At 43.6% G+C, this 22,562-nt stretch overlaps 2 protein-coding genes across 10 annotated transcripts in view; one reads left to right on the top strand and one right to left on the bottom strand.

Annotated features, from left to right (window-relative positions):
- slf1 (SMC5-SMC6 complex localization factor 1) overlaps positions 1-21,583 on the bottom strand; it is a 49,062-nt gene extending 27,479 nt beyond the window's left edge. For 2 of the 7 annotated variants that reach the window (XM_034296192.1, XM_034296197.1), the window contains exons 1-16: positions 21,247-21,304; positions 20,845-20,956; positions 19,866-19,947; positions 12,618-12,840; positions 12,339-12,498; positions 12,127-12,247; positions 11,655-11,704; positions 9,027-9,104; positions 8,422-8,568; positions 8,159-8,325; positions 7,115-7,249; positions 6,835-6,976; positions 6,059-6,230; positions 5,793-5,938; positions 5,538-5,668; positions 2,749-2,828 (exon numbers count right to left, since the gene is read on the bottom strand). In XM_034296192.1, the coding sequence (XP_034152083.1) occupies positions 2,749-2,828; positions 5,538-5,668; positions 5,793-5,938; positions 6,059-6,230; positions 6,835-6,976; positions 7,115-7,249; positions 8,159-8,325; positions 8,422-8,568; positions 9,027-9,104; positions 11,655-11,704; positions 12,127-12,247; positions 12,339-12,498; positions 12,618-12,840; positions 19,866-19,947; positions 20,845-20,956; positions 21,247-21,290 (1,990 nt within the window). In that variant the 5' untranslated portion in view covers positions 21,291-21,304. Of the gene's footprint in view, positions 1-2,748; positions 2,829-5,537; positions 5,669-5,792; positions 5,939-6,058; positions 6,231-6,834; positions 6,977-7,114; positions 7,250-8,158; positions 8,326-8,421; positions 8,569-9,026; positions 9,105-11,654; positions 11,705-12,126; positions 12,248-12,338; positions 12,499-12,617; positions 12,841-19,865; positions 19,948-20,844; positions 20,957-21,246; positions 21,305-21,339 lie in introns of those variants that run through there. The other 5 variants (XM_029124880.2, XM_034296195.1, XM_034296193.1 and 2 more) reach the window with 5 other exon arrangements.
- A 312-nt stretch (positions 21,584-21,895) lies between these two features.
- kiaa0825 (KIAA0825 ortholog) overlaps positions 21,896-22,562 on the top strand; it is a 133,311-nt gene continuing 132,644 nt past the window's right edge. For 2 of the 3 annotated variants that reach the window (XM_034296604.1, XM_034296603.1), the window contains exon 1: positions 21,896-22,494. Coding sequence is in view for 1 of the 3 variants with exons in the window: in XM_034296602.1 (XP_034152493.1) it covers positions 21,964-21,983 (20 nt within the window). In the remaining 2 variants the exon portion in view is untranslated. The remainder of the gene's footprint in view (positions 22,495-22,562) is intronic. The other variant, XM_034296602.1, reaches the window with a different exon arrangement.

Here is a 22,562-nt window from a genome sequence, read left to right as displayed (position 1 = left end):
AAAGATTACAGACTTCTACATGCTTTGTAAGTGGGAAAACCTGCAAAATCGGCAGTGTATCAAATAATTGTTCTCCCCACTGTGTGTGCCCGAGAACTCCCCTTCACTGTAGAATTTTGGCTGTATACCAAACCATCTCAAGCCTTAATGGCTGTTTACCGAACCCTCTCCAGCCTTATTGGCTGTATATGAACCTTCTCAAGCCTTCTTGGCTGTTTACCGAAGCCTCTCAAGCCTTATTGCTTAAATAAGCAAACAATGTCCATCAACACTCATCAGTTGTGATCAATGTAACAGGACCATAATAAAGTCACTAAACAGTTTTCAAATATTGACATACATGTACGTATTTTTATATATACACATTGCCTTAGGAAAGTAATCAGAACCCTTCACTCTCCCCACATTTTGGTGTGTTATGGACTTAATTAATAATTGATGAAAAAAGATGCTCAGATGCATTATGTGTTCTTTGATCATACTTGAGACATCCCTAGAACTTTGGAGAACTCTGAAGATTAGAGACCATGTTCGGCAAATTCAATTGTTCAGACATGATTTAGAAAAGCACACACATGGCTTTATAAGGTTCCACACTTCACAGAGCATGCAAGACCAAAAACCAAACAATGACCTCCAAGCAACTCTATGTAGACTGAGAATTGTGCTGAGGCATAGATCAGGAGAATGTTATTCAATGTAATTATTTTTAAATTGTCTAAAGCAATAAAGGTTCCCAGGAGCACAGTGGGCTCCATCACGGTAAAATGGAAGACTTTTAGAAGCACCAACTTATACTATAGCTGGCCGTCTGGCCAAACTAAGTAACTACACAAGAAGGGCCTTGGTCAGAGAGGTGACCAAGAACCCAACAGGCACTACAACAGAGCTTCAGATTTTCTCTGCAAATAAGGAAGAGACGGCATAAAGAAAAAACATCTTTGCAGCACTCCATTAATCAAGGTACTGTAGAGTGGCTAGACGAAGCCAATCCGGACTAAAAGGCATTTGAAATGCCACATGGTGGACTCAAGAGTGCTCTAGAAACATTTCTAGTCTGATGACACTAAACTCAAACTACCAGGCCTGAATGCCAAGTGGAACATCTGGCGAAAACCAGGGAGCACTCATTTTCCTTGCTAATACCATCTCTACTGTGAAGTGTGGTGGTGGGAGCTTCATGCTATGGGGTCGCTGCCAAAGGGGCCACTAAAAAGTACTGGCTAAAGATACTTCCTAGAAAAGTGTTTTCACCCTATCGCTATAGGGTACTGTATCTGAACAGAAAGCATGTAGTAATTCATTAATTAAAAACATATTTCCTATATGTGGGAGTGTTCAAGAGGCAGCTGGGAGGGCCGACTCCACTCCGTCACGTTATTTTGATATAGTACGTGGTTATTCTACACGTAGATAATCATATTGATATTATACGTTTATTTTCCCCACACAGTTAATGAAAGGGTAACTAGTTGACCAACACTGTATACCCCAGTGTGATATAGGCAGAATATAAAGTACAGACATCTGGATCAATGCTAGTTATATTACTAGATCATACATCCCGGTATGAGACAGGAACAATATGAAGATGGGGACATCTGGATCAATGCTAGTTATTAGATCATATACCCAGGTATGAAACAGAAACAACATGAAGGCAGGACCATCTGGGTCAATGCTAGTTGTACTAAGTACTACAGGTTAGCTATTCCAAAACTCTTAACGTTAGTATTTTAAATCAGTGTTCCTCTAACATACTGGTAACTCTGTACTAGACCTAATGGATCAGTCTGCACTCAATGCTAGTTACGTCAGCCACTAATCTCAAGAGTCTAGTCAGAGAGGAACCTTCACCGAGGGACTGCAGAGCCCCAGAGCACAGACAGGACAGAAAACAACCTTCCTAAAGGGGAGCAAGGCTAGCAGCGATGCATGCTGATGATATGCAGCACAGAAAAACAGCTCATAGGAAAGCAAGATGAAATCTGTGTGTGAGGGAGAGCGAGAGAGAGAGAATGTGCCGATGGTTCATCAAAAATTAATGCGGAGCGCATTGGTACAGAGATCACGTAGTGGAAAAACAACATACGAAGAAGAGCCTTGAGACCTGTGCCTCTGCCTGCCCTACCATCCACCCCTCCACCCCTCCACCCATGCACCCCTCCACCCCGGCTCCGGTGCAGGGCTTTTCTGATCAGGTGTAGGGAGGAGACATGACTGCTGACACCATGGAGAGTTCACACGGAGTGCCAAGGCTCTAATTGCAGGAAGTTCCACACACAGTCCCTCACTTTAACAGCGTGGCCATAAATGCTGTTTAATATTCTTAAAGTGGGGATCTGACCACCGTTGTGCGCCAATGTGGTTTTTGTTTGACTTCTTTCATCTATCATTTCACCCGAATTTGTCTTTTATCCTGTGTTTATTTTCTTTTATTATTCAAAAATGTGGATGACAGACCAACAAAAAAAATAAAGAGTGCAGGGAATTTCAATGAGAACGCCAGAGGTAGAGAACCAAGGTGAACTCTTTGAAGACGAAAGCAGCAGTGATCCTGCTGAATTCAGCCTCCACCCACAAACCTGCACCATCACAGCTTCTGGACAGTTGACTGTGAGGTGGCATATTATGCAAATCTTTGGCTTTATAAATACATCATGGGCTTTGCTCTTGATTAAGTTCAAACTGATGACACAGTCCATGCGTATTGTCTTGAAAATGTGCAGAGAAGTGTTTGTGTGTTACCTGCTGCATTGACTCGGTTAACACCTCTGGGGATGTTCTTCTTCCTGGGGCCTGCTCCATTAACCAGACCGCTGGGCATTCTGGGTAGTGACAGGAGACAAGGTCAGGGGTCATATTAAAATGGTCATCTAATGATTGACATAACTTAAAAATATTTAACACACATTTTATTATTCTTGTAGAGACCACAAACATTAATGCCATTCTAAACCCAATTACTCTTAATCCTTAACGTTCCACTAAACACTTCACCAAAAAACCTAACCTTAACCTCAAAAACAATACCTCAAACCAACCACTATACTAACTGTTACTTTCACCAAAACCAATGCCGAAAATAGCCTCTTTTTTTTTTTTCTCACAGGAGCTGGCAAAATGTCCCTGAGGTAGTTTCCCATATTTGACTATTCTTGCAGGGATTTCTGGTCCCCATCAGGATAGTAAGACCCCCTTCCCCTCGGGGAATAGAGCAGTACAGCAGTAAGTACGTGGACAGGGCCACTCTGAGCACTGATTCACTCAAACAGACTAGCAGAGAGAAACTCCCAGCTCACTATTTTAATGGCCATCACTGCCACCTAGTAAAGCCTCTGCTCTCATATACAGAACAGTTTTACTTGTCTTCAGCGTCCCCCCCCCCCATTCCAATGGAGAGTGAAGCAGTGCTCGGAATGGATCCTGAAAGGATCAAGGAATTCACAGTTTCCTACAGCATTGATGACGACCTGGTTAAAGTTCAGCGGTGTTGCACCCTGGCTTCCACCATAACGTATGACCTGGCCGCAGAACACCGCAGCCCTGTCCCTGACCATGGCGGAGACGGATAAAGCAGTCCGCCGCACGCGGTGTTGGCGGAAGCATCAGCCAGTCCTTTTTCCACTGCACATTTCCCCCCACTTAGTGAGTTAAACACCAGCCGAGTCAAGTCAACGGAGAACAGGGAGATTATTACGAGGAAAACATAAAGAGGAAGCGAAGGCGAGCTCTTCAAAGCTGTGTAGTGCTAATAGCTGTGCGGCTGTTAGAGGAGTCCTGTGAGTGAGAGTTTGGTGGGGGGGGGGGGGGGGGGGGGGCAGCTGCCGGCAGGACGTCTGACGCGTGGGTGACAGGGATGAGTGGGAGAGTGGGGGGAGAGAGGAGCCGTGCTTTACTACAGGGAAGCCTGCTTGTTCCCTGGTAATTGGGTTGTTCAGAACCCAGGCGGAATCTCCCGGCAGTGCGGGAGGAACAAACGTCCTGTCACGTAGCTTGTTATTAGCAGGGGCACTGCTAAAATATGGAAAACGCTGGCGCACGCGCGCAGAAAGATAAGAGGAAGAGAGCGCTGCGTTTAATCTCTTCCCACTTAACCCAGAAGTCCTCGGTCCACATGGAGAGGCTGGCAATAGACTTTACTTGGCAAGTGGGCCCAGATTCCCCTCGTTCCCATACGATGGACCATGCTATGGGGATCATCATTCTGTCATTCTGGCTCCAGGATCTCCACAAGCCCCGGGGCAGTGTATACTAAGCCATACAACAACACTAAATACATACACAAACACACAATCTACAAACACACCAGAATCCGCTGGGTGTCATTATGAACTGTCAGGAATCGGACTCTGAACATTTCTCTCGTTTAATTCCATTCACACCAGCCTAAATGTTGCTCCCCCAAACACTCAATTCCAGTCGTGGAAGCAGATTTATTTAAGGGATGCAGTGATTCACTGTGCACTTGTACAGTAACATGTGTGACGACGAGAGAGAAGAAAAACACAAAGAAGAGAGAGAAATAGTGGGACCAATAGAAAGCAACAGAGAGAGAGAAAGCGAGAGAGAGAGAGCGCGAGAGAGAGCGTGAGAGAGAGCGCGAGAGAGAGCGTGAGAGAGAGCGTGAGAGAGAGCACGCCAGGGAACAACAGAGAGGCTGACAAATAGAAACAGAGTGAATGAAACAGAGACAGAGAAAGATAAAACAGAGTGAGAGACAGAGAAACAGAGAGGCAGATAGAGAGAGAAACACAGAGAGAGAGACAGAGAGGCAGAGACAGAGTGTAATGACCAACCCAAACGGGCTCAAACAGAAAAGCAATAAGCTCTGCTTGATTAAGCCAGCAGGAGGAACACGGCTTCAATTATGGAGAGACACCCGCCAGCCATGGTGTGGATGTGTGCCCTGACAGCAAGCTGTCCCCACAGGAGGAGTCTGGGGGAGGAGTCTGGGGGAGGAACGGGGAGACCGCCAGTGAGAGGTAAAACTAAACGCAATATGCCTCCCCCATCTCAAAATAGTTACACATCCTTAACGCGTGTAGATTTTTTGCAAAGTAAGACAGCATTACGGTTGTCTTTATTCGTCTGCAGAGCAAAGCGAACGCTGGTGAATGGTCATCACGTGAGGGGACAGGGGCCCAGAATGGCCTCTGAGTGAACCGCTGACCCCGAGATGAACCCCCGACCCTCCCCGCCAGCCTGCCTGGGCCAACAGCACAATGACAGCGGCAGCGGCCTGGAATGGGACAGGAGTGGCGCGGGAGGGAGGGAGGGACTGTTGTGACCCCAGCGGTAACCTGCCCTATGCACCTCTCATGTCAGCTGTGATGAGTCCACAAGCTGACCTCCTCGCCACGTCTTCCCCCTTCTTTCCACTCAATCCATCACCTCACCTCCCCTCTGTGCACCTTGCCCCCCCCTGCTGTTTCCCCCCAGGTCGCTGGCTGGTCCTCGGGATGATGCTGGTGGTGGTGGTGGGGGACGACGACACACAGTGCCACAAGCAGACAGACAGAACCAGGCAGACTCACTCAGTAATTGTGCCCGGGTTGAACAAGTTGGGTGAGGTGTGTTCAGGCTCAGACAGGGGGCTGCTGCTGTCTGACTGGTGATCTCCTGGCCCGACCGCACTCAGCTTCCCCAGAGCAGCCAGGTAGGACACCTGCCAGGACACACACACACACACACACACACACACACACACAAAACAGAATGGCGATGACCACTGGAATAACATCTGGCAACAACCACAAAGACAGTCTAACTGGGACGGGGCCGAAACGTACAATCCTCCTGAGCGAGAGAGGCTCTACCCCGAGTGTGATGTGACCCCTGTGGCAGAACATCCTGAAGATGGAGTCTGCCGCGGCCATCCGAAGCCTCGTCGAGACTATCCCGGGAACCAACGCCTCCAGCACGTCCAGGGGCAGGTCTGCGGACGGACACGGATTGGAACACCCCCCCGCATTAACACGGAACCAGAATATCACACGTGTACGTTCAGTCCTTCAGACCGTGGACGGATTGTGGGCGCCAGGGCGGAGCGGCGTACCCTGACAGATAATGGCCAAGTGCTGGGCCAGGTCCTCCAGGCTTCGCTCCACCAGGCTCGGGTTGAGGCGGCTGTGCCTTTGACACCAGACGTCCACCACCACGCCGAGCATGTCCTGGAGGGTCAACACCAGCCTCTGCCGTCTGCTCCTCTCAGCGCCCCACGCCTGAACCTGCACAGACAACACAGAGACGGAACAGGACAGGGGCGTAGGAATGGTTTAGGTGTGTGTGTCGTTGAGGATATAGGCCTAGTGAATGTATGCTGACTCGTTGAGGATGTAGGCCTAGTGAATGTGGCTGACTTGTTGAGGATATAGGCCTAGTGAATGTGTTTACGTCGTTGAGTATATAGGGCTATGGTTACGTAGTTGAGGATATAGGCCTAGTGAATGTGTTTACGTCGTTGAGTATATAGGGCTATGGTTACGTCGTTGAGGATATAGGCCTAGTGAATGTGGCTGACTTGTTGAGGATATAGGCCTAGTGAATGTGGCTGACTTGTTGAGGATATAGTCCTAGTGTATGTGGCTGACTTGTTGAGGATATAGTCCTAGTGTATGTGGCTGACTCATTGAGGATATAGGCCTAGTGTGTATGGCTATGTCGTTGAGGATATAGGCCTTGTGAATGTGTCAACATAGTTGAGGATATAGGCATAGTGAATGTGGCTGACTCGTTGAGGATCTAGTCCTAGTGAATGTGGCTGTGTCATTTTCAGCGTCAATTATAAGCTTTGGAGAACTGGTTAGGAACAGTGACTTCAGAATGATTTACCTCACAAACGGAGCACATCCACTTCGACGCCTCGACCAGAAGCTCGACAAGCTGCTGCACGGGCCTGGATCCCAGCGTGGACCGATCCCACACACTCCAGAACACATGGTTGAGGAGGTTGGACTCCACGACTCCAGCTTGTCTGGAGGAGGAAGAACATGCAGGAATATTCAGTGTTATCTTTGTGTCGTACTGCCGGGACCTAAGTAAAAGTAAACTGTTTCAAAGACTGTCTCACAGCACACCAACAAGACGGCTTTGACCCATAGTTAATGATTACCCATTGTTGGCGGCGCGCAAGTCGCATTTGAACAGCTTCACTGCAAAGGTCTGCAGGTCACCATGGAAGCGGAGCAGCTCCGGGGAGGCAGTGCTAGAGAATGAGTGGCAGGTGAGCTCGCTGCCCATACACAACCTGGAGAAACACAGATCCATACAAAGAATGACTTGAACAAAATATATACATTTATTTTTACCTTAGATTAGATTGGGGTTAGAATCAGCATATTTCGTTTTTAACTCAGTTGAATAACGGGCCTCCTGCCACTCCCACAGTCCTCATATGATAATATTACAGTACAATATGTTTAGTTTCTCTGTGTATCGAGATTCAGGCAACACGCAATGCCCCCACTCTAAAAACGTTTTAAACAACACTGGTCCCGTTATAGCTAAAAATATACACTGAGGCAATACTTTACTGCATAAGGACATAGAGACACATTCCTATACACAGACAGATGACAAATTAAAGAAAAAACCTCAGTCAGGGCTTGGGCCATCAGAACCGCTTCAATACACTGTGGGATAGAGTGTCTGGAACTCTACTGGAGGGATGGAATACCGTTCCTCCAAAAGACATTCCCTCATTTGGTGTTTTGATGATGGTAGTACAGAGCACTAACACAACTCTCCAATTTTCCAACTGGTTTACACCTGGTTAGTGCCAAGGCCAAAGCATATCATTTGTTTTCATACTCCTTCAGTGACCGCTCGTGTCCTGGGGACGGGGGGGATGTGACTCTGTAATGAACCCCCTTTCATAGTCACTTAGATCCTTTCCCCTTGACATCTTAAAACAAAATCGAGGTCATCTGGGCATGCTCAGCATTTTTATACACTCCACAGGATGTTAATTGCTCAATCGCAACGCGCAGTACACTTGTACGGAAGCATATGAATTTGTTGTGTTCCTCCACTAATTTATTCAGGTATTTCCTTTGTCACCCATTGTGTGTGAGTGTATATATATATGGTATACAAAATGTGGTATGTATGGTATAAGCAATAATTCATGATATATTATGAATATAGTGACGTATACCTGAATGATGTCTCCAGATAAGGCCAGACTCCCTTCTCACACTGGGGGCACTGGAGCACCTTCAAGAAAAACCTCTCAGTCGAAGGCGAACCCCGGGGCGGGTTGTTCCTTAGGATGGTTCTGAGAACTGTGTGGAACACGTTGTAGAAGAGAGGTTTGGCGTCTCCCTGGATGGGGAAGAAGGAGCCATTAGTGGCCTGGAAAGCAGGGTTGGTTTTTTTAACACTACATAGAGTGACACCCAAGAGTCTCTGTGATCATACGTGAAGAGCGTGTTGCATCAGGGGCTGAAGGAAAGAGGCTGGAGGGTGTTGTCCCGGCTGCAGATAGGTCAGGATCTCCTCCAGAGCTTCCGTGAAGAAACCACACTCGGTGAGATTCTGCACATTGTGAAAGCTGACTAGCGAACTCTGGGGGGGACAGCGATGGAGATGGAGGGGGAAGAGAAGGAGGGAAGAACACAGTGTTACAAAGAGAGGAGAATGAGAGAGAGGGTACGAGAAAGGGGAGTGACAGGCAGGACGTCAGATGTTCCTTGGGTCAACTCGTTAACTGTCACTTATTACCCAAAAATAATGACATGGCCGCCTTTATAGGCAACGGTGGAAAATCCACTTGGGAAAGTGTCAGTGGGACTAGCCTTAATAGGTCTGCCAATCACGCTTCACCAATCAGCTGGCAGCACTGGTTAAACCAGGTGACCCGGATATGATGCATTCATGCACAAAATGTCACCTTACGATGAGGCGCTTGACATAAAGGAAATTGAATGACCTGATCTCCTCTGACAAATCCCATACTCATTTTACAACTGTGTAATACCGATGTATGGTAGTTGTATTATAATGCTTGGAGCATATCTGCATACCTGAGAGTTCAGTATGGGGGTATTGTAGCTCATGGTCTCTGGGAGACTTCTCAGCTCTTCTCTGAGTCTTCTAGCCTCCTGCAAGAAACATCCACAAGGTCACATGCTATCAGAGCCTTCATTAAAATGACTGGATGTTTGACATGCCTGACAAGTGTTTCCAAAACTAAATATACACAGGACCAGTTAAAAGTTTGGACCCACTAAAACTTTCAAATTGGAATCATGTAGCAACCAAAAAAGTGTCAAATAAATCATACATTGACACTATGTCACCCTTTGTCTTGATGTCAGCTTTGCGCAATCTTGGCATTCCCTTAACCATCTTTATGATTCTAAGCGTTATTTCATAGTTTTGTTCTCCTCACTATTATTCTACAAAGGGGTCCTTGAAGAAAGAAAAAGCTTTGAATGAGAAGGCATGTCCAAACTTTTAACTGGTGTGTGTATATACACACAGTGGATATAAAAAGTCTACACACCCTATTAAAATGCCAGGTTCTTGTGATGTAAAAACATGAGACAAAGAGAAATCATGTCAGACCTTTTTCCACCTTTAATGAGACCCATAATGTGAACAATTAAATTGAAAAACAAATTGAAATCTTTGAGGGGGGAAAAATTAAAAATTAAAACCTTACCTTAACCTGGTTGCTTAAGTGTGCACACCCTTAAACTAATACTTTGTTGAAGCACCTTTAGATTTTATTACAGCACTGAGTCTTATTGGGTTGGAGTCTATTAGCATGGCACATCTTGACGTGGCAATATTTGCCCACTCTTCTTTGCAAAAGCTCTCCAAATCTGTCAGATTGCGAGGACATCTCCTGTGCACAGCCCTCTTCAGAACACCCCACAGATGTTCAATTGGATTCAGGTCTGGGCTCTGGCTGGGCCATTCCAAAATGTTAATCCTCTTCTGGTGAAGCCATGCTTTTGTGGATTTGGATGTGTGCTTGGGGTCGTTGTCATGCTGAAAAGTGAACTTGCTATTCATTTTCAGCTTTCTAATGGACGCCTGAAGCATTTGTGCCAAAATTGCCTGGTTTTTGGAACTGTTCATAATTCCCCCCACCCTGAATAAGGCCCTGGTTCCAGCTGAAGAAAAATAGACCCAAAGCATGATGCTACCACCACCATGCTTCAACGTGGGAATGGTGTTCTTTGGGTGATGTGCAGTGTTGTTTTTGTCCCAAACATACCTTTTGGAATTATGGCCAAAATCTTTAACCTTGGTTTCATCAGACCATAACACATTGTCCCACATGTTTTTGGGAGACCTGATGTTTGTTTTTGCTTGATGTACCCCATAGCCCATTCATATGAAGAATACGGGAGATTGTTGTCACATGTAGAACACAGACAGTACTTGCCAGAAATTCCTGCCTCTTGGAAGTCTCCCTGACCAGTTTTCTTCTCGTCTTTTCATCTAATTTGGAGGGACGTCCAGTTCTTGGTAATGTCTCTGCTGTGCCATATTTTTTGCACTTGATGATGACTGTCTTCACTGTGTTCCATGGTATATCTAATGGTTTGAAAATTATTTTGTACCCTTCTCATGAATGATATCTTTCAACAATGACATCCCTCTGATGCATTGGAATAAAATGCAACAATTTTGTTTTTGCCCGCATTTATCATGAGCTGAACTCAAAGATCTAAGACTTTCTCTATGTACACAAAAGGCCAATTACTCTCAAATATTGTTCACAAATCTGTCTAAATCTGTGTTAGTGAGCACTTCTCCTTTGTCGAGATAATCCATCCACCTCACAGGTGTGGCATATCAAGATGCTGATTAGACAGAATGATTATTGCACAGGTGTGCCTTAGGCTGGCCACAATAAAAGGTCACTCTAAAATGTGCAGTTCCATCACACAGCACAATGTCGCAAGTTTTGAGGGAGCGTGCAATTGGCATGCTGACTGCAGGCATGCTGACATGTCCACCAGAGCTGTTGACTGTGAATTGCAGTTTGTCGTTGTAACAAACTTGAGTGGGAAAATGCTCACATTTGATGGTGTCTGGCACTTTGGAGAGGTGTTCTCTTCACGAATGAATCCCGGTTTTCACTGTACAGGGCAGATGGCAGACAGCGTGTATGGCGTTGTGTGTTCCAGGTCCTGCCAATATCCAGCAACTTGCACAGCCATTGAAGAGGAGTGGACCAACATTCCACAGGCCACAATCAAAAACCTGATCAACTGACTGGTTTTCGGACCCCACCAATACAGTAAAAATGCAAATTTTAGAGTGGCCTTTTATTGTGGCCAGCCTAAGGCACATCAGTGCAATAATAATACTGTCTAATCAACACTTTGATATGCCACCCCTGTGAGGTGGATGGATTATCTCAGCAAAGGAGAAGTGCTCACTAATACAGATTTAGATAGATTTGTGAACAATATTTGAGAGAAATAGGCCTTTTGTGTACATAGAGAAAGTCTTAGCTCATGATAAATGAGGGCAAAAACAAGTGTTGTGTTTATAATTCAGTTCAGTGTGTGTGTGTGTGTCTGTGTATATATATATATATATATATATATATATATATATATATATATATATATATATATATGAGTGTAACCTCCATTGCAGAACACAGAGGGATGTGAAAAAACTCTCACCTCAATTTGGGAGATATAGTCTCTGGCCTCCATCTCTATCCCTGAGAAGTCTGGGGAGAGAGTGTCATTCATAGATATAAATTGTGTTATGAAAATATTTGCAGCCTCTAAAATAATTTTTGAATATAATAATCAATGGGTGCGGCGGTCAAACAGCTTTTGACTTCAATTAGGTTAGATATCGGTTCTCCACTTTTTCCTTTGGTTAACTACTGGTGTTGCTAAAGGTAAATGGTCATTTAGGTCTAAATTAGGATCTTCACTAAACTGATGAACACAGCCGAGAAGATACAGCTCTAGTTAAAGTTAAGCCTCTTGCTATTTTAATAAACATTAGGCATAGCAGAAGTAATTTGTGGTACTTTATGTGTGTACTATGTTTTGGCATTGTTCAGTCCTAGAATAGGGTTAATCTGTGTTCCTGAACCCAGACTTCCACTGGCTCATATTATGACTCTCTCCACTGGCTCTCCACCTGTCTGTCTCTCCCATCGCTCACCACCTGTCTGTGTCTCCACTGGCTCACCACCTGTCTGTGTCTCCCCAGTTTCACCCAGTGTCCAGGTCCAACCCATCAAAGAACACACTTGCTCCTAAAGAAAAAAGATTGAGGCTTATTAATGAAAACGTTCAGAATGTGTAGCACGACATTCGGTTAGCAATTTGACGTCTGTAGTTGTTTACCCCCAAAAGGTGATGGGCAATGTGTGTTGTGGGGTAGCAGGGTGCACAGGCATTTTGGGCCTTCACATAGTCCACCACATGGTTGGTCAAGACATGCGTTACAGCAACATCAGACGAAGGACAGCTGGAGTGCACAGAGGCCTTCCCCGCTGTAAGGATTCTGACGATGACCAAATAAGCGACAGACACAAAGTTTACGCAACATTAAAATCAGAAAATGCATCATAACACTTCAATCTACGGGCGTGGTGTCAATTTAAAGTAAATTCTGAAGATCACCTTTGAAAAATGTCTTTCTGAGTTGGCTTGACGATCAGGAGGACCCTCCAGCCTTCGAAGGCCCCAGCCACTGCCCCATTGGTGACCCTCTCCCTCCACACCCGCACTGGATTAACGGCCCCAGGGACGACCCACGATGAGTCCAGCTCGTAGGGCTCCTCTGGCAGCCACGAGCCATTCTTAGCAGAGTCCAAAACGTAGTTTGGATTCACGATCCACTTGCCTGACAGACAGAGAAGACAAGACACAAACACTGTGGGTCAATCTGTGAGACCCTACAGCTGTATAATCTCTCCGACAGAGCGACGGGTAACAGGTGTGCCTCACCAACCCTCTGACAAGTAAACATCATTTAAAAGATGAAAAGAGACTCATAATCCTATACCAGACAGTGATTGTTGGTTATAGGCTTGACAATTAATGTCATTAGCGTTGCAATGAAAGGAGTCTATACAATATAATTAGTAATCAGGCATATGTGTTTTGGGCATTTTTGATCATAAAATCATGCCACATTACTTTAAACTTCAGTCATTTTCTGCCAGGCTTCCAATACGGCTTTTTGTGGCAATGGTGTTACTTAAAGCGATACTTGGGAGAAATCACAAAGCAACACACAGGGTTTGAGTAGTCAAAGCAAAGTCGCTTTTGGTTACTTTGGGTTGGATGAATAAAAGATTGAAAATGTGTAAAAACTAAAATGTAAAAAGAAATAATCTGAGGTCCAATAATTTGTAGTGCACAGTGCACAAGAAAACAATCTGAATACAAGATCCACTTAACCAAGGAGGTGGCCGGTTTGTTTCAGATAAACTGTTGCCAACATTTCTGATAAGGCCACACTTCTTGCCTTCTTTCTGCAGCCGTAAACTCAGTTTGTTCAAGTTCTGCACAGAACTCACTAGGTTACTAGGCCAGCTGTAAGGCACACGTGATTGTTGATATGTCTACAGTGGATTTAAAAGTCTACACACCCCTGTTAAAATGCCAGGTTCTGGGTGACACCTTTAATGTCACCTATAACGCGAACAATTCAATTGAAAAACAACCTGAAATCTTCGAAGAGGAAACATTTTTAAAAAACTCACAATAACCAGGTTGCATAAGTGTGCACACCCTTAAACTAATACTTTGAAGCACCTTTTGATTTTATTTCAGCACTCAGCCTTTTTGGGTAAGAGTCTATTAGCATGGCACATCTTGACGTGGCAATATTTGCCCACTCTTCTTTGCAAAAGCTCTCCAAATCTGTCAGATTGCGAGGACATCTCCTGTGCACAGCACCCTTCAGATCACCCCACAGATGTTCAATTGGATTTAGGTCTGGGCTCTGGCTGGGCCATTCCAAAACGTTAATCTTCTTCTGGTGAAGCCATGCTTTTGTGGATTTGGATGTGTGCTTTGGGTCATTGTCATGCTGAAAGGTGAACTTCCTCTTCATCTTCAGGTTTCTAACGGATGCCTGAAGGTTTTGTGCAAGAATTCCCTCCATCCTAAGGCCCTGGTTTCAGCTGAAGAAAAAGAGTCCCAAAGAATGATGCTGCCACCACCATGCTTCACTGGGGGTATGGTGTTCTTTGGGTGATGTGTAGTGTTGTTTTTGTGCCAAACATACCTTTTGGAATTATGGCCAAAAAGTTCAACCTTGGTTTCATCAGACCATAACACATTTTCCCACGTGCTTTTGTGGGACTTGATGATTGTTTTTGCAAACTTCAGCCGGGCTTGGTTGTTTTTCTTTGGAAGAAAAGGCTTCAGTCTTGCCACCCTACCCCACAGACCATTCATATGAAGAATACGGGAGATTGTAGTCACATGTAGCACACAGCTGGTACATGCCAGAAATAACTGCAGTTCCTTTAATGTTGCAGTAGGCTTTTCATCAATTGATGGACATCCTGGAGGGAGATCCAGTTCTTGGTAATGTCTTTGTTGACCCATATTTTTGGCTCTGAGATGCAACTAAGAAAATGTCAGGAAATCAGTGACTTTAAATGATGGGAGGTGTGTAATTACTTCCATTTAACATGAGATTTAATGTGATTGGTTAATTACGAACACAGCCACATCCCCAGATATAAGAGGGTGTGTACACTTATGCAACCAGGTTATTGTAAGGTTTATATTTTTCATTTTCCCCCTCAAAGATATCCGGTTGTTTTTCCAATTGAATTGTTCACATTATAGGTCACATTAAAAGTGGAAAATGTTCTGACATGATTTATTTTTGTCTCATTCTTTTACATCACAAGAACCTGGCATTTTAACAGGGGTGTGGTGACTTTTTATATCCACTCTATATACTTTGATATGATTGGGATTTAAAAACCCGATCATCTCATGGCCTGGTTCTATGCAATCTGAAGATGAAAGCATGCAAGCAGACTTCATTGAGTCCCGCTAGCTAATAAAAGACTAATAAGTGTAATTAGGAATGCATTGATAGAGTGTGGAGAACAAGTATTTGATACACTGGAGGTTTTCCTAATTTTTTATCATAGGTACTCTTCAACTGTGAGAGACTGAATCTAGAACAAAAATCCAGAAAATCATATTTTATGATTTTTAAATAATTAATTTGCATTTTATTGCATGACATAAGTATTTGATCACCTACCAACCAATAAGAATTTCGGCTCTCACAGACCTGTTTTTTTTTTAAGAAGCCCTCCTGTTCTCCACTCAGTATATGTATAAAAGACACCTGTCCGCACAATCAAACAGACTCCAATCTCTCCACAAAGGCCAAGACCAGAGAGCTGTGTAAGGACATCAGGGATAAAATTGTAGACCTGCACAAGGCTGGGATGGGCTACAGGACAATAGGCAAGCAGCTTGGTGAGAAGGCAACAACTGTTGGCGCAATTATTAGAAAATGGAAGAAGTTCAAGATGACGGTCAATCTCCCTCGGTCTGGGGCTCCATGCAAGATCTCACCTCGTGGGGCATCAAAGATCATGAGGAAGGTGAGGGATCAGCCCAGAACTACACGGCAGAACCTGGTCAATGACCTGAAGAGAGCTGGGACCACAATCTCAAAGAAAACCATTAGTAACACACTACGTCGTCATGGATTAAAATCCTGCAGCACACGCAAGGTCCCCCTGCTCAAGCCAGCACAGGTTCAGGCCCGTCTGAAGATTGCCAATGACCATCTGGATTATCCAGAGGAGGAATGGGAAAAGGTCATGTGGTCTGATGAGACAAAAATAGAGCTTTTTGGTCTAAACTCCACTCGCCATGTTTGGAGGAAGAAGGATGAGTACAACCCCAAGAACACCATCCCAACCGTGAAGCATGGAGGTGGAAACATCATTCTTTGTAGATGTTTTTCTGCAAAGGGCACAGGACGACTGCACCGTATTGAGGGGAGGATGGATGGGGCCATGTATCACGAGATCTTGGCCAACAAACTCCTTCCCTCAGTAAGAGCATTGAAGCTGGGTCATGGCTGGGTCTTCCAGCATGACAACGACCCAAAACACACAGCCAGAGCAACTAAGGAGTGGCTCCGTAAGAAACATCTCAAGGTCTTGGAGTAGCCCGAAACACACAGCCAGGGCAAATAAGGAGTGGCTCCGAAAGAAGTATCTCAAGGTACTGGAGTGGCCTAGCCAGTCTCCAGACCTGAACCCAATAGAACATCTTTGGAGGGAGCTGAAAGTTCGTATTGCCCAGTGAAACCCCCGAAACCTGAAGGATCTGCAGAAGGTCTGTATGGAGAAGTGGGCAAAAATCCCTGCTGCATTGTGTGCAAACCTGGTCAAGAACTACATACAATGGGATTTTCTGGATTTTGGTTTTAGATTCCGTCAATCACAGTCGAAGAGTACCTATGATAAAAATTTCTTCTACATGCTTCGTAAGTGGGAAAACCTTCAAAATCGGCAGCATATCAAATACTTGTTCTCCCCACAGTAGGTTGGTCAACAATCGGTATCTACTGATAACAAGCAAAAAATTTAATAATCTGTATTGGCAGATTGCTTTAAAAAGGCTGCTAACTTCAGGACAATTTTGCTTTCACCTAATAAGGCATCCAATCTGTTCCAGTAATTTATATTATATGCAAATACTGCATTTAATAAAAATATTTTATTAGTATTTACCTCAAATACGGTATTTACCACATTTAAATGCCAGTATGCAGTCTTTTGTAATAGTTGTCTATGAGCCACTCTGAGTACACCCCTGACATATTTTCATGTGACAACACTGAAGAAATGACACTTTGCTACCACGTAAAGTAGTGAGTGTACAGCTTGAATAACAGTGTAAATAACTCAACCCACAGCCATTAATATGTGAAAATGTCCAAATTGGGCCCAAATAGCCATTTTCTCTCCCCAGTGTCATGTGACTTGTTAGTGTTACAAGGTCTCAGGTGTGAATGGGGAGCAGGTGTGTTAGATTTTGTGTTATTGCTCTTATACTGGAAGTTCAACATGGCACTTCATGGCAAAGAACTCAGAGGAACTCTGAAAAGAATAAAGATGGCCTAGGCTATAAGAAGATAGTCAAGACCCTGAAACTGAGCAGCAGCATGGTGGCCAAGACCATACAGCTGTTTAACAGGACAGGTTCCACTCAGAACAGGCCTCGCCATGATCGACTAAAGAAGTTGAGTGCACATGCTCAGCGTCATATCCAGAGGTTGTCTTTGGGAAATAGACATATGAGTTCTACCAGCATTGCTGCAGAGGTTGAAGGGGCGGGGGGTTAGCCTGTCAGTGCTCAGACCATACGCCAGACACTGTATCAAATTGGTCTGCATGGCTGTCGTCCCAGAAGGAAGCCTCTTCTAAAGAGGATGCACGAGAAAGCCTTCAAACAGTTTGCTGAAGACATGCAGACTAAGGACATGGATTACTAGAACCATGTCCTGTGGTCTGATGAGACCAAGATAAACTTATTTGGTTCAGATGGTGTCAAGTGTGTGTGGCAGCAACCAGGTGAGGACTACAAAGTCAAGTGTGTCTTGCCTACAGTCAAGCATGGTGGTTGGAGTGTCATGGTCTGGGGCTGCATGAGTGCTGCCGGCACTGGTGAGCTAACTTTCATTAAGGGAACCATGAATGCCAACATGTACTGTGACATACTGAAGCAGAGCATGATCCCCTCCCTTTGGAGACTGGGCCTCAGGGCAGTATTCCAACATGATAACGACCCCAAACACACCTCCAAGACGACCACTGCCTTGCTAAAGAAGCTGAGGGTAAAGGTGATGGACTGGCCAAGCATGTCTCCAGACCTAAACCCTATTGAGCATCTGTGAGGCATCCTCAAATGGAAGGGGTAGGAGCGGAAGGTCTCTAACAACTACCAGCTCTGTGATGTTGTCATGGAGGAGTGGAAGAGGACCAGTGGCAACCTGTGAAGCTCTGTTGAACTCCATGCTCAAGAGCGTCAAGGCAGTGGTGGAAAATGATGGTGGCCACACAAAATATTGACACTTTGAGCCCGGTTTAGACATTAATGGCTGTGTGTTGTGTTATTTTGAGGGGACAGAAAATGTACACTGTTACACAAGCTGTACACTCACTACTTTACATTGTAGCAAAGTGTCATTTCTTCAGTGTTGTCACATGAAGATATATTAACAAAAATGTGAGGGGTGTACTTACTTTTGTGAAATACTGAATACATATATATATCATGCAAAATGTGTGTGTATATATACACAGGTGCTGGTCATAAAATTAGAATATCATAATAAAGTTGATTTATTTCAGTAATTCCATTCAAAAAGTGAAACTTGTATAATGTATACATTCATTCCACACAGACTGATATATTTCAAGTGTTTATTTCTTTAAAGTTTGATGAGTATAACAACTAATGAAAAACACCTGGTACCACCCTCTAATCAGCTAATTAACCCAAAACACCTGCAAAGGCCTTTAAATGGTCTCTCAGTCTAGTTCTGTAGGCAACACAATCATGGGGAAGACCGCTGACTTGTCCAAAAGACGACCATTGACACCTTGCACAAGGAGGGCAAGACACAAAAGGCCATAGCTAAAGAGGCTGGCTGTTCACAGAGCTCTGTGTCCAAGCACATTAATAGAGAGGCGAAGTGAAGGAAAAGATGTGGTAGAAAAAAAGTGTACAAGCAATAGGGATAACCGCACCCTGGAGAGGATTGTGAAACAAAACCCATTCAAAAATGTGGGGGAGATTCAGTGCTTCAAGAACCACCACGCACAGACGTATGCAAGACATGGATTTCAGCTGTCGCATTCCTTGTGTCAAGCCACTCTTGAACAAGACACAATGTCAGAAGCGTCTCGCCTGGGCTAAAGACAAAAAGGACTGGACTGCTGCTGAGTTATGTTCTCTGATGAAAGTACATTTTGCATTTCCTTTGGAAATCAAGGTACCAGAGTCTGGAGGAAGAGAGGAGAGGCACAGAATCCACATTGCTTGAAGTCCAGTGTAAAGGTTCCACATTCAGTGATGGTTTGGGGTGCCATGTCATCTGATGGTGTTGGTCCACTGTGTTTTCTTAGGTCCAAGGTCAACGCAGCCATCTACCAGGAAGTTTTAGAGCACTTCATGCTTCCTGCTGCTAACCAACTTTATGGAGATGCAGATTTAATTTTCCAACAAGACTTGGCACCTGCACACAGTGCCAAAACTACCAGTACCTGGTTAAAGGACCATGGCATCCCTGTTCTTAATTGGCCATGCAGCCAATTAATTGGCCACGACTCCATGCCACGCAGCATTGCTGCAGTAATTCAGGCAAAAGGAGCCCCAACTAAGTATTGAGTGCTGTACATGCTCATACTTTTCATGTTCATACTTTTCAGTTGGGCAACATTTCTAAAAAATATTTTTTTTGTATTGGTCTTAAGTAATATTCAAATTTTCAGAGATACTGAATTTGGGATTTTCATTAGTTGTCAGTTATAATCATCACAATTAAAATAAATATACATTTGAAATATATCAGTCTGTGTGTAATGAATGAATATAATATACAAGTATCACTTTTTGAATGGAATTACTGAAATAAATCAACTTTTTGATGATATTCTAACTTTATGACCAGCACCCGTATATATATTTATTGCGTTTTGCATTATATTTTTAAATGAGAACCATCATAACTGCCAGGGGCCACCGGTACAGAAATGACAAAACATCAGTTTCGACAATGGCCAATTGTGTTAGATGAATATCAGCCATAACTATTTGCCAAGAATGTTGAATCTCTGACTGCAGTGCTCATACATCCTCACTAACCTCCAGCACAGGCTGCCAGGAACTTCTCACTGGCCATGGGGGCATGGGTGACAATGAGATGGGTGGTGCGATCGTTATAACCCTGGAAAAGTCAACAAATCAGATGTAACTCAACCAACGAAGGGTACGTGGTGTACAAAGTGCTTTCATAATACCACAACTGTCAGAATTATCTTTTAATAGCCGGTCAGATGAGCAGTACTTCATACTGTAGAAGATTAGGCTGAGAAACATTTCAGAGTTAAAAGTTCTCCCAAAGACAAACAATCCATTTTAATGATTTATGCGTCACAGATTGTCATGGGTGTATTTGCAGTGCACCGTGGTGAGGGTAAAGCCAGAATACCAACTTTATAAAATGTGTGCCCCTAAGACTGTAAGCAAATGGGGGACAAGGGTAATTAGAGTGAAAATGACATCCCTACATATAAAAAACAACAAATAGAATAACTTTCAATAATAATCACCCATTGTAAATTGTTCTTTCAGTGGAAAGAGACATGCCATTCAGCTCTCAATGGCCGAAACTACACTTGGGAAACAAAATCAAATCAAATGTATTTATAAAGCCCTTTTTACAACAGCAGTTGTCACAAAGTGCTTTACAGAGACACCAGGCCCTAAACCCCAAGGAGCAAACAACAGTAGTGTTGAATTTCAGTGGCTAGGAAAAACTTTTAGGAAGAAACCGAGAGAGGACCCAGGCTCAGAGGGGTGACCAGTCCACTTCTGGCTGTGTCGGGTGAGATATTAAGAGTCCAATTGGAATAATAAAAACATTTCTCTGGGCTAAATCCAGAGTCTATTTGATTTAGAAAAGTTAGTAGTGCATTCCTCATATCCCCCCAGCACAATAATATAGCAGCGTAACACCTTGGAACTGAGACGGGGGTAATTGGTTACTGTTTCCCCTATTGAACAAATACGTTTCAATTTAAAAACAAATGTTGGAAGTTAAGCCATGATTGTCAGCACTTACTGAGCCACCAATGTACTTCCCACCCAGTTGATGAATTCCCTCGAGCAACTTCCCCTTCTTATAGAGATTCTTGATCCCAGACACTTGGAAAACGTGCTTGGTGTCCACCATTCTGATTGACAACAATTACATAACGATTAGCCTCAGGTACAATAACCTGTCATCACGGCAAGCAAGACTGTACTCCACCTTTCCAACAAAAGTATTAAACAAATGGTCACCGGAGGTGTACGTAGTTAGATAAACATCTAAATGTAATGTCAAAATAATGTAAATGCTAAAAAAATAGACGCTCAAGCTGTGAATTTCCTGACATTTTACATGAACATAACATCACTGGAGATGTCAAATTAATGGTTAGCTAGCCGAACTGCAGTAGCGTTCATATCTAACCAAACATACATCGTACGAGCACTAGGTATCGCAAGGAAATCGCACCGACCCATTTAACTAAATAGCGTATAGCTGCATAGTAGTACATATGTTATTTGGTACCTTAACTCAAGCATGTGACGTCCTTACAAACTGGCTTGTAGCGACTAGCTAGCGCCTAAACTGATTCAACATTTGACTAGAGACTTAACAGCAGATACCATTCTGCAAAACATCAACGTGTTATTTCTTTTGAGTGACATTTTTCGTAACAATAAATCTCTCAACAATACTACACTCTATTTCGTGGCATTTCAAAAATCTTTGGGTTAAAATATCTCAGCAAAATAGAGTTGATTTGCCACCCTTCCTGTTCGAAGTTAAGATAGCCCAATCTTGACAGTAAACTGCGGGACGGAGGGGGGTACCTGACACATTTTCTTTAAAACTCTAATTATGTTGCCAATGCGTGATGGAATTATTGATAATGCTAGTATTAACTTAATACTATTATAAATAAATTCGATGACGCGATTGATGTCAGGTCAATAAACATTTGAAATCAGAAATATAAAAACAACATCCCCTATGGTCTGAAATTTGAACTATTCCGACTGCGGAAGTTTTTCTGCTGTTGCTTCCGGGTGGTTGTTACAGACGCTTTCGCTGTGTGATTTAATTTAGATTACCACACGGCTTGTGAAGCAATGTAGCAGATTGTAATAGATTTTCATTGACTGGAACGAAATGTGCACTCTGATCGAGAGGTCTGTAGCATTTCGTCTGTTTTTAGCCTTATTTACAATGTTCTAATATGCGTTTATTAACTCTCTTAGAGTTGTATTCTTAAAATAGGTTCATAATCGTTTTTACTATTTTGCCCAAGAATACGGAGTCTTAATAATTTAATAAACGTATAGGTTACCCAAGTAAAATAACTGCGTATGCGAATGACTGTATACAGTCACGTTTATGAAATTACAGTTATAATGCCTGCCTATTTTTTCCATTATATTGCAATTCATGACTTTATTCGTCAATAGAGTAGAGTGTAGGATATGACTAGAGGATTTTAAATAACCACCAGTGGGATTGGGACACTGCCGACTACTGTCATTAAAGTGCATTTAAAGACACTTCTTCACAGCTTGTGACTTGCACTGTAGCGTGCACGCGAGGCTGTTATATACAAGTTTGTCAAGACATCAATGTTTGCTGGCCCTCCCCACATTGGGCTCTGACCTCACAGGGAGTTGGAGATGAAATCAAATTGTAAAGGTGCAACTTTATTTTATTTGTTCATCAATGTATTTTTACTCTTTTAACATATAGTCATACATTAATAA

The sequence above is a fragment of the Esox lucius genome, chromosome 13 (assembly GCF_011004845.1).
Source record: "Esox lucius isolate fEsoLuc1 chromosome 13, fEsoLuc1.pri, whole genome shotgun sequence".
Classification (NCBI taxonomy): Eukaryota; Metazoa; Chordata; class Actinopteri; order Esociformes; family Esocidae; genus Esox; species Esox lucius.
This window is presented reverse-complemented; position numbering and strand designations above follow the sequence as displayed.